This window comes from Pituophis catenifer, unplaced genomic scaffold (assembly GCF_029215685.1).
Source record: "Pituophis catenifer annectens isolate HBS135680 unplaced genomic scaffold, rPitCat1.0.hap2 SCAF_1, whole genome shotgun sequence".
Lineage (NCBI taxonomy): Eukaryota > Metazoa > Chordata > Lepidosauria > Squamata > Colubridae > Pituophis > Pituophis catenifer.
In genome coordinates, this window is record NW_027256881.1 from 24,379,916 (window position 1) to 24,392,431 (window position 12,516).

At 39.3% G+C, this 12,516-nt stretch overlaps 1 protein-coding gene across 1 annotated transcript in view; it reads left to right on the forward strand.

Moving 5' to 3' along the window:
• The window catches only part of PTK2B (protein tyrosine kinase 2 beta), a 109,443-nt gene that overhangs the window by 94,991 nt on the left and 1,936 nt on the right, over positions 1–12,516 (forward strand). Inside the window, exons 24-30 of the mRNA XM_070932188.1 lie at positions 914–1,039; positions 5,456–5,602; positions 6,063–6,101; positions 8,597–8,624; positions 9,055–9,101; positions 11,284–11,430; positions 12,114–12,194. Coding sequence (XP_070788289.1) covers positions 914–1,039; positions 5,456–5,602; positions 6,063–6,101; positions 8,597–8,624; positions 9,055–9,101; positions 11,284–11,430; positions 12,114–12,194 — 615 coding nt within the window. The remainder of the gene's footprint in view (positions 1–913; positions 1,040–5,455; positions 5,603–6,062; positions 6,102–8,596; positions 8,625–9,054; positions 9,102–11,283; positions 11,431–12,113; positions 12,195–12,516) is intronic.

Consider the following 12,516-nt stretch of genomic DNA (forward strand, 5'->3'; position numbering starts at 1 on the left):
ATTCTGCAAATATATCACTTCGCTCAAGATGCACTTGTAAAAATCTAATCAGAATACTGTATTATTGTATTATTCTTGTCCTGCATTGCACCTTATGGGCTAGTTATGCCAATCTTAAAGCTAATTTATTCCATTCGTAGCCCCATTTTCATTTCCGTAATGACACCCCACCTGTCCGTTGATTTATTTGTGTGTTTATAGTTGAAAGCATGCAAATTCAAGTAGATAAATAGGTACCACTTCTGTGGTAAGGTAACAGCGAAAGTGTCTTTGGACAATGCAGACTCCTGCAGCTAGGAAACGGATATGAACATCACCCCCTAGAGTCGGATATGACTGGACAGGGGAAACTTTACCTTTACCTTATATAATTTGGTCTATTAATTTTGCCCATGGGTTGTTTTTTTGTTTTTGTTTTTTGTGAAGAGATTTCAAACATGGACATCCTTAAACCTGCTGGTATTCTTTGCTGATTTTTTGATATTTTATTTTCACTATAAAAAGATGACACATATTTTTCAAGACAATTGACAAAATGCACTACCCTATACTTGGGAATCTCAGTTTTAAATATTTAAAATGTCAATATATGTGAAATTTTAAGAGGCTTTCACAATTGAGAGAAACTGATGACAAATTAAAAAGTTAAGGTGACTTCTCTTTTTCTGAAGTAAAATTAAGGCACCAGACCTGATCAGGATAATTTCTGGTGCTTCTTAATTTGGATTCTAAAATCTGTTCTGAAAATCTTAAAAAGCTTGTCTGGCAAAAATATCTAATATTGCTTGCTAAAATATGGAACAATGTCTTATATAAGTGTTTCTGGAGTGCTTTCTCTGCTCAGTTTGTGTGCCTACTGCTTATGCTGTGTCTATTGTTTTGTGCCCGCTGCCTTTTCCTTCCACCTTTCCAGGTGCCCGAGGGTCTGTGTGCCAGCTCACCAACGCTCACCAGCCCCATCGAGTACCCATCACCTGTCAACTCTCTGCATACCCCACCTCTCAACAGACACAATGTCTTCAAGCGCCACAGCATGAGGGTAAGACAATGCTGGCCAGCTGGCCTGAGACTCAGCCTGAAAACAAATGCAAGATGGCGCCTTCAAGGCTACAAAGGCGGTGGGGGTGGGAAGAGACATTGGAGTGAGTGAGTAAGTGAATGAGTGGAAAGCTTTGGCTGACCTTGGTAGGTTGTTGTGAGACTACAAGAGTTGCAATCTCCCATACACTATATGTTTTATATTTCCTTCAATAAATTTTCAAGAGAGTTCGCTTCAAGTTAGTAATTTTCAACCTGATAAAATTGATGACCAATGTCAGCACAGTAATGAAAAGGAACTGGAATAAGAGAAAAGATGGGTTTTTTATTGATGAAATGAGAAGATATCTCCCAATTATTCTGTTTTTTAGATTTATATCCTGTCTTTCACTCAGAAGCTTAAAATGATATGGGTAGTAGTCCCCCTTCAATTTTCCTCACAGCACCAATAATGTGAAGAACGTAGGACTGAGAGTAACTAAGTGAATTTCTGTGGCTGAAGATGGACCCATTCTGGGAGATGAGTCTCACCATACCATTCTGACCAATACCTTAGTTACCATCCAGAAGTGCTTGGATCTTGGCTCAGTGGGAGAAGGCAAGGTGTCACTTTAGAATCTCACACGCACCTGATTTATTTATATTTATATATTAGATTTCTGAAGACCACCCAACTTCAAAAAGACTTTCCTTAGTCCTCTCCCTCTTAGTCTTGGGCTCCCCTTCTAACTGATTTACTTTACAGAGTTATTATAAATTAAAATTACAATACAGTGCTAATGACATCCTGGGTTCTCTCATTTTCTGAAAACAAGTCAAATTACTTGAATTCAAGTTTTACCTCACATCACCGCCAATACTCTCAAAAATTAAATCTCAAGGCCAAATTAGATGAAACATTTTATGGCTTAATTGGCGCACTTACAACTCCAATGGGAGCTTTTGTTTCTATGAGGTTATTTCAATTGAGACTGCTCTTCCTCCCAAAGCTGCCCAGAACAATTAATAAAATGTATAATAACAATATTCTTCAACAACGGCAATAAAACAATAATAATAAATAAACCATCAAAAAATGGATCCCATCCTCCACCATTCCAATCTGACTTGATACTGCCTATAGGGGAAACTGTTAAAACTACCTCCTATTGACCAGGAGTCTAATCTGAACAGAGGAGAAGGATATTTGCTGATTATTTTATTTTTGGAATGAATCATGTTAAGGCTACTTATGTGAAAAATTTCAGATTTTGCCTTCAAAGTGAAAAGCAATGCGCAAGGAAGCAACTTAATGTTTGCTTGGCTTCCTGATTGGCTATTAGCTTTGCTCTCCTGTCCATCAGGTTCCACCATAGAGTGATTCAGAACTTTTTCTCATGACTGAAATAAATTAATGTCCACCAGCCTTTAAGCCAGCAGAAAGCTACAGTGGTATGAAAATTCCTTCTCCCATTGGTGGTCCCTGGCCTACCACACACACAGTTGTGGCAAATGATGTTGTTGTTACTTACAGTGTACAGAGCATGTTGACAAGAGAGACTTCCCTTTCCACACACATCCCTAACCAAGATGAAAAACATGCACTGATCATTCATCTCAATATGGTGGGAGGCAATGAGTTTTGGCAGATGATTAGATGGATAGATTTAGCCATCTGTTCCTCTCCCCAAATTCACCATGCAACCATTCTGCCACTATCACTAATCAGCTACTTAAAGGGGAAAACCATTAATATCAGGAAAGCTAAGGGGAGTTTTAAGCTGCCTTTATGGATTGAAGGTGAGATCAAACCAACATCATGAGCACATGGAAGAAAAAAAAGAGGTTGCCAGGACATTTTTATGCCATACTTAGGTGCTAATGTGGAATGGTCCTAAATATTATTCAACTTCAGACCTGCTGGTTTTCTCTGGAATCTAATCTCTTAAACACTGTATTTTCACATTTAATCCCTGAGAGTCAAGTTCTAAAGCTCTAAAACCTGATAACCTGTCCTCCAGTTGAATTATTTCAACATGCACAACTCTACACCAACGTGTAACCATTCCTGAATTTAAAAAATAGTAATTGATCCTGAGATTGGGTTATGAACTGAATTTTGTGACTAAGATGACAAAAACACAGCTTGAGTTTTCATATGCTCAACTTGAGTAGAATGAATCTCCATTTGCTGTTGGTGGGTTGTCAATTATCAAATTCCCAGGTGTCATATGAAAGTTGTCAGATGCATTGGGCGCCAGAATAGTGTAGAGGTTAAGGGTTGGGTTTGGGCAGGGCAACACAAGTTTAAGTCCTACTTCAGTGGAGATTTCTCTGATGAATTCTTCACAGCCCAGTGTACTTCATAGTACTTCCTCTCCTATGTAAGCCCTCTTGAAAAAAATGGCAATCAATTCATAAATAAGGTGCATGTAGGCTTTCTTGTAGCATTCAAACATTCAAGCACAGATAGAGGTGGAAGCCTGAGAACAGACTTTGTCATTATCATTCTTTCCTCACTAAGATGCTCCAGTTGTTAAATAAAAAAACTGCAACCCACCCACCCACCCACCCCGCCTTTCTCTTAAACAGAGAACTCTATGAAGCATTGCGAAGTAGCTTTCCTGTTTCCTTTGTCACATTGACAAAAGTTTCAGTCTTTCCCCAAGCTCCTAATACATGTTGCTAGGCAACAAGCAGCCTGACTCACTCCATAAAGAATGACTAGATATGAGGCCAGGAGACTAGTTGGTTCCATTTTCATGCATATTGCTAGGTGGTACCATTAATTCACCCAAGGTCTGGCTGAGGTTCTCTAGCAACAAATTGCCAGAATATAAGAAACCCTAATAATGAAGGTGGGTGAGATGGACCCGAACATAAGCCTTTGTGGAGTTGAAATATACAATCAGACGCAGGCCTGCATCTTTTAGACGTACAGGCAACAAATCAACAGATGTATGTGAGAAGCTATGGTCTGGAAGGAGGACATTATCTTGCTTTGTTTTATAGCTGTTGTCCTTTGTGCTACTCTTTTTACTGCTTATGCAAATGTTCTTGCCTAATTCGCTTATATGTCTTTTTTATCGATTAGTCCTGCCTAGCCTGCTTTCATTACAGTCCTATCTATTGAGGAAGGTTCTAGAACGTTTTATTGCCTTAGAGGATTGACATGGGGGTGGGGGAATGGTTGTGCTTGAAATTGCTATTTCTTTGCCTGTAATGTTGACCCATATAATAATAAATCTTACATAGCCAAGATCTTCCTTTGTTCAGGAAACAAACAATAATAAAAAATATTAAGTCAAGAGGAGTCCTGATGAGTGAATTCAAGCTAACCAAGTACAACCTTTTTCCTTTTTTCATCTCTAATCCTTTGCTTACCTCTGAGCCAAAGTCATCCTGTGGCTGTTGGAGACTTTCCTAGAAAAAGTTCAAGGAATCCAAGAACCTTCAGCTCAGGTTTCATTTAAGAAGTAAAAAGTGAGGTGTGTCCATTAACAAGAAAAGTGATACAACCAAATATAGGAACAAACATAATTTGAGGACTTGTCCTCAGTGGATTTCAGATTTCTTTGTTGGGCAAAATGGTTCAGCAATTAAATAGATCCAGAGCTGCATGTTGGAACATCCTTCCTCTGCAAATGGAGTGACAGACGCTTTTAATCTGCTTTACTGTTAGCAATTTCCGCTGACAAACATATTTCAAGTACATTGGAATTATTTATTGAAGTACTGTTGAAGCCAATTGGCTCTGCTATTTATTTTGCCAAAGGAAAGAGCTACAGAATGCTCATAAAAGGTATGAGCATTTTTGTTTTGGTACGGTTCCAGAATTTATTTGGATTTTAGACTAATTAAACTTTCAATGTATCCTTTAAACTCGCCCCCCCCAACTCTCCCTTTTTTTCTTAAACTCCGAAAATCATATCAATCTTAAGCTTAGCCATGTTATGGTCCCTGTAAAAGCTACTCAGCAAATTCTTCCTCCCCCTTCACATCAACACTCAACAATGGCTATCTAGAACTGTAAATTGTCCCTCATCCCTCTGAGGGCCCAAACCTCTGTAGTGAGGTACCCTTAGGCTTCTCTCTCTCTCTTTCTCTCCTTCCCTCCCTCCCTCTCTCTCTCCCCCCCTCTCTTCTACAAAAATGTTGATGACCACTAGATAGCAGCAAAGAGATGCAGAAAGATCTAGTATCTTTGCTACCATGCAGTGGTCACCAACATTGTTGCAGCCCAAATATGTTCGCCTGAATGATCTTTCTATCTCAGGTGACCCGTCCCTGAAATTCATATCTCATCATTTTAACTTCTGGCTCATTTGTGTCCCAATCCCTAAGGTCTTTTGTAGGACTGGTAACCAAGTAGAGATTTGGAATTGCTATCTCAGGGAAAAAAGCCTCTCACTTTCCATTCTTTTCCTTCTTTTCTAAGGAGGAGGATTTCCTTAGGCCCAGTAGCCGGGAAGAAGCCCAGAAACTGTGGGAGATGGAACGGGCTAAAATGCGTCAGCTCCTCGATAAACAGCAGAAGCAGATGGTGGAGGACTATCAGTGGCTTCGGCAGGAAGAAAAAGCTTTGGTCAGTGAGTGAAGGAAACAGAACAGAACCATTGGGATAATAAGATTTGTTACCTTCCAGCTATCTTATTAAATTCAGAGAAGGCTGTTTCACGTAACACGGTCCTTTTGTTGCTTCTGGTAAAAACCAAAGGTGATTGGATGGGAGAGTTATACAATACCGCAAAACCAGCCCAAGGGCCCATCTGGAAAAGCTCTAAATAGCCTTTAAGAGCATTTTCTTCCTTTTTGTAGATCAGCCTGCTAGGGGTTCCAAATAGCAATGCTTGGTTTTTCCACTTATTTAAACTGAGATTTAACATTTCTTTAAATGAGTTCTCTTGGGTTAAAAGTTGCGTTTTTGCCAGTTTAGGTGCTCCAGGTTTCACCTTGGGTGAAGATGTTATTTCTTCATTCAGTGCATGATTCAAAATACTTGGTTTTATTATTATTATTGATTTTGCCCCTCTTCTCTATCACAGGACCCCATGGCCTCTGTGAAGAGCAATTCTAACCGCCCAGTAAGTTTACTCAAAGGGCCACCTTCCCTGGCATCACGGCCCAGCCTCTGCTCTCTACACTCTTTCATAGCCTTTATCTCTTCTGCTGACAATTTCAAAACCAGATAAAGTCTGAAAAATAATAATAGAAATTAGCCAGTGACTGAATCAAATTATCATGGGTATAACACGCAACAGAATATCCAAAGAAATTCTTTTCACACAAAACAGCCCGAAGGTGCTTATTATTTTGATTCAGTAGCAGGGTCTCCTTCTCTGCATTTCCCTGATTTAGAAGTGTGTTTTCCCAAACTATGAGTACCTAAATTAAACAAAAAATAATGCACTTTTTCACAGGTCTTACTTTTTTCACTATTGGGCAGTAGGCTGGTGAGAAGGTTGCAGGTCTGGAAGTATATAAATAATTAATATAAGGATTCAGGTTTGGAAATATATAAATAAACCATTAATATATTAAGTAATATTAGACTTGCTTTTAGGCAGAATTGCGCTTTTTAGGATAAATGTTTGTGAAAGTGTACACTTTGTGCCCTTTTTGCCAATTTGCCAAAAATAATTTGCAAATTAACGTACAGTGTAATGAAGCAAATTTATGCCTGGAAGTACAAAACTAAGTTGCTTTAAATGGGACGCAAATATTGTTCTGGGTGGTTTTCTTTTCACGAGGCCCATGATCTGTTTCTCAATTTTTATTGTTTCTCACTTTTAAGCCACCTAGGGTTGTTTGGAGTTGAGCAGCCTTTAAATTAATTAATTTAATTAAACAGGGAAATCTAACGACTGCTGTCCTTTACTTGTTCCACATTAGAACAGTAAGGATAGACCACTTGTTAGCTATACTGTAGTTTTCAAGGACAGAATAGGAAATTGGGGATGATCAGAGCATAGTTTATATTGGTTTACTTTTCCGCCAGCTCACAGATCAAAAAATAACATCATGCCTTGAGCACTCTTCCCAGACCAATATGGAGTTTGATTTTTTCTCTCTCTCTAAACTTTCTGGAGAATTAGTTTTTAGAATCAGGTTTTCAACCAGCTGTTCCTAAGAACCAATGGCTTTTGTCCCAATGTGGCACCCTTTTCAACTGTCCCTCAAACTTTCTTTAAGTTCCCCCATATAGTTCAGACAAGTCTGGGCACAAGTCCTAAAATAACATTTTTGTGAAATAAGCCACTTGTTAGAAGTACACACACACACACACACACACACACACAGTGTTTTTGTATCAAAACACCTGGTCTACCCCAATATGGGAGGGAGCATACTGCTTCCCTTTCGCCTTTCAGCTCCAATCCATGAGCCCTCAACACTTAATCTCTCCCCTGGCTCAAGTTGATAAAGGGAGGAGAACTTGTGGCTCAGATGTTAATACAACTGCCTAATATGCAGGCAGTCCAAGTTCAAATCTGAGTAAGGGTATGGCTAGCTGATGAGAGCTAAATAGCTTGAAATAGATCTATACTAGTCTCTCTTTATTTCTTTATCAGCAAAATATAAGGCAATTGTCATGTATTTATGACAGTTTTCACTGTTCTGAGGTCATATGACCACCATTTGTAACCTTCCCAGGCAGCTTCTGACAAGCAAAGTCAATGAGGGAAGCCAGTTAATGACCTCATGATTCAGTTAACAGCTGCAGTAATTCTCTTAATAACTGTGACAAAAAGTCACAAAATGGGGCAAAACTCGCTTAACTGCCTTGCTTAGCAACAGAAATTTTGGGCTCAATTGTGGTTGTAAGTCGAGGACTGTCTATATTTACTTTATTTTTAAATAGCCTTTTCTTTCATTTTTGTTCCTAATACTACGTTCCCCCCCCCCCCATTGACAATTCACAATCTCACCTAAGACTTGTTACATGTAATGGACTCTCCTTTATCCCTCCATATTTTACTGCCAAACCACCCTTTGCTGTTATTCAGTGTTTCTAACCTTGGCAACTTAAAGGTGCCTGGCCTTCAACTCCCAGAATTCCCCAATTGGTATGAGTTTGGGGAATTGATGTCCATGCATCTTAAAGGTTGCCAGGATTGAGAAACAATGCTGTAGTTCCTAGAACTCCCCAGTTCTTTCGAAGGTAGACCTTGAGGCTTCAGTACAATTGTAGTTCTTTACTGAAGCATTGCTATACTGCTGTTCTGGGAGCTGTGGGGCTTTGCTTGACTTTCCCTCCTTCCTTCTCTCCAACATCAACTTTGCAGTTGTTTGTGTGACCCTTGCTTTATCCTCCAATGGAGGAAAAGGAAAGCTCTTATTACTGATGCAAAAAAAATGAGTCTCATTCGATAATAAAAGAGGGGTCCAGACAACTGCCTAGACATGTGTGATCTGTCCCTCTGTCGCGTCAAACTTCCAAATGAGCTCTCTGCTTGGTGGACTAGAACTTCAATCCTTGGAAAGCTGGAGCTTCCTTCTGAAGTTGAAGCCTTTGTGTAGCATTTTTGCTGCAGGTGTCAAATGGTTTATTGATTTTGTTTTGTTTTATTCTTTTCAGAAACTGCCAGAGAAGGAAACAAGCTACAGTGAGTATCTCTCCCAAGCTGACTGTTCTTCACAAATTAATGTTATCTATTCTTTTTATCTATTTTCCATTGATTCTGTGTATTTTGCCTCTCCTTCTGTCCAGTGAAGGATGTTTACCCATTATGCCAGGGTTTTCAAATTTGACAACTTTAAGATATAAGAATATAAGCTAGAGGATTCTGAGAGTTGAAACCCACTCATCTTAAAGTTGTCAAACTTGAAATACACTGTCCTATAAAGCTGTAAAGTGTAATATATGTGTAAATATAATCTATTAGCTGATTGATTAAAAAGAAGAGGATGTTTTCTTTTTAAAGAAATCTTTCATCACTTCATGGTTGCGGCTACGATGATGATGATGATGATGATGATGATGATGATGATGATGATGATGATAATTTCTTTTGTTTCTCTTTATTGATGGCTTAGCTGAGTTTACAGGACCTCCCAAAAAGCCACCCAGGCTTGGACCACAGGTACATAATTGATCTTTATTTTTAACTATCTAAGTCTTCTTAATCCGAAGCCAGAAATCAAGCAGTTCATGCAAGAGATTTGGTGTGATTTTCCACATGCATTAATTGATCTATCCTCATACTGGGAGGAAAGATGAGAAAATTCCCATTGGGAAAGAATACAATTTCCCCCCCAAAATAGTTTCCAATTGTTAGTAACTAGGATGACAGGTTCCTTTTGTCACTATAACCTTACAATAAAAGTAGTATCAATATTCATGTTTTTTGTTTGCCGGTCTGGACCACCTCGAAGGGTTGACATCAAACTTGCAAATTGGAAAGGGATTTCCTGCTCCTTATGCCAAGTCCAAGAGAAATCAGGAAATCCAGGCAGTTCAAATGAATATAAAGATTTATTGCAAGCTTAAGCTCTCTACAAGAATCTGAACTACTAATGATCCAAGCAATTTGGTGGTAGATAAGAATCAAAGGAATTCAAGATGGGCTAGACTTAGATCCAGGGTTGAAATGCTACCGGTTCGGACTGGTTCAGCCGAACTGGTAGCAATGGCGACAGGTGGTTCAGAGAACCGGTAGCGACAGCAGCGCGAGGCTCCTCCCACCCATCCAGTCGTCGTTACTTCCTGATTTTTATCAGAAAGTAACCTGTTCTTTACTCTCTGCGCATGTGCAGAAGGGTTTGTGCATGCACAGAGGGTCCGCACGCACACTTCTGAACTGGTAGGGAAAGTAAGTAGATTTCACCCTTGCTTAGATCCTTTGTGGGCCCGAAGAGACTCGTGACTGATAACACATTTGACCCCTCCCACAGGTTCAGCCTCGTCACCTCCTACACCCTGCCTTTACATTCTAGAGAACTAGAGATTAATTTTGAAATGCTTTCTCAAATTGCATTTCTGGTTTGGACTCAGATTTCATCTATCAGATATTGTCCGGGCTGCTGTTCTTTCTCCTCTCTCTCTCCAGGTTATTCACAGACCATTACATTTACAGTCCCAGCCTTGTTTCTCTATCAGTGTAACACTGAGAGACCAAGCATAACAGATAACATAAAAATTTCAGAGAGGAGCCTTGCACTGTGAATTGATGCTAAAAAGCTCCCTTCCTTGAATTGCTGAAAAGCACAGTGTGATGGTATGTGAGAAAGAGCTTAGGAGATGGGATGAAAAGATGCTGCTTAGGGACAGCCAAATAAGAGACAGCATAGGTGCATAGTAGAGCAAGAGGCTTCAGAGGGACCCTCCCTAGTTGTAAAGGTGATGGTGGGAGAAGATTTTCTTTCAGATTTACAAGATTCTGTTAATGTAGCTTTACGATAAAGTAGAATTAGTTTTCTGGTTGTGTTTCCTTTCTGGTCTACCTGGTAAGGCTGACTTATCCCAATGAGAAGCTCAGCATGGTCACTACCCTTGCTTTCCCTGTGTGTCTCCATATTTGTTTGTGTAGTTTTGCTGACAGTTCCAGAGGAAGTGTCTTGTGCATACACAGGCTAGGATAGCATTCAAAGCACTTGCTGCTACACTTGCAGAGAACACAACTCCTTCCAAGTTTTGAGAATGGGCTCTCTCTCATACACATATTTTGAGTGTATGCTTGGTATTTTGTTTTATGCACTTTTTTTCTTTTTTTCTGTTTTGGTGTTGTAATTTTTTTTTCTTGAATCTGTACTTTCATCTTGGAAATAAATAAAAATTTATACAGAGAGAGAGAGAGGAAGGACTCTCTCTTTATGCCAAAAATCCTTGCAAAGTGCCCATTCCAGTGTTTCACCCAAGCTTAGTGAACCCTGACAAAAAAAAACTGGTGCAGAAATGGGCTACCAGAGGAAGTGAAATTAGCATGCTTGGAGGAACCTCAGAATTGATAAAAGTCCAATAGAATCTTTAACAATCTATACACGTAAAAGGAAATAATAAAAATCCTGGCGGATGGTATTGAGTATGCTTAGTAGTATGGATATCAGTTGGAAATGAAATACAGACTTCATTCTGGTAGATATTCTGTTGCATTTCTAATTGTTATTTTATGTCACTTTGGAAGTCTTCCAAAATCCAAACTCTACATTACATGGTAATAAAATAAGTAAAAAGGGTGATTAACAAGAATGATAAGTAATAATGAAGAGGAATGCCTCTGGGTTGGGGAACGCTTATTGGAGAATAAAGTGTACCCCCTTTTTCAGATGTCCCTGCAGCCGACTCCCACAGCCAATCTCGATCGAACAGATGATCCTGTTTACAGTGATGTGATGGGGCTGGTGAAGGCTGTCCTGCGGTTGAAGAATGAAGTCAGCAACCATCCACCTGAGCGATATATTCTGGTTGTTAAGGTATGCACTTTTATTTGACCTAACCCTGAACAAGTTCTCAGAATGGTATATGGAAAGGAAAGAAAGCAGTGCGAAGTATCACACAAACATGAGACTGTCCTCAAGTAGAAACCAATCTAAGCCCATACAATGAGAGAGTCCAGAAGGAACAAGAAGGAACAAACAAAGGATCCAGTTGTTGGGACTAAGTAGCAGACAGCCGTCACAGTATTCTGCTAGGATTTAGAAAGGCAGTATTATCATTTTATTAGTATTCCTTTAGGAAGTACCAGTTAAGAGTCAGCTGAGTTAAAAGAATCATTAAGGCAATAGGGAACGTAAGAGAGGAGCTCAGAAAAACCACAAGGCAAGCTGAACGTATGTTTTGGCAGGTGGGTGTCAAAATTTATTCAGGTCTCATAGTTGCAAATAACCCAAAAAAATATAGAGAGAGCCCAAATCAAAAAGCAAAGCTGTAGTCATAGAAAATTGATGGCGTCCTAAAGAATATCTGTTTTTCAGTCTTCCACCGTACTCATAAAGTTCTCATAGGATTCTGCAAAAAAAACCCTTACTCTAGACAATTCTTTTCTAGAATGCATCTTCTGTTCATGCAAGTTCCCTATCCAGTTAGAACCTTTATGAGATGAACCAAAATAGCTAGAAGAATTTTCACATTGCATTCTGACTTTTTTCTTTTGTAGGATGTGGGTCTTTCTCTTCGAAAACTCATTGGGAGTGTGGATGACATCCTTCCGGCTCTACCAGCATCCTCACGCACTGAGGTGAATCTTGCTCAACAATAAAACTTTCCTTTAAGAAGGAAAGTGAGGCTTTCCTTCTTAAAAATCAAGAATGATCAGAAATGGGCCTGTCAACCTTGGCTAATTTGTGGCAAGAGATTGTGGCCAGTTATAAGAATAATTTGTTTGAAATCCTATATCTACTAATGCAAGAACTGAGCAGGGATCAAAGGCAGTGGCAAAGAGTTTGCTTCACCTGCAGAAGGTCCAATATTCAATACTTGGTATCATCTCTTTAAAGAAATGAGAAAACCTTTTATCCAAGATTTGGAAAGGATTTATTCTCAGAGTCAGTAATACCACC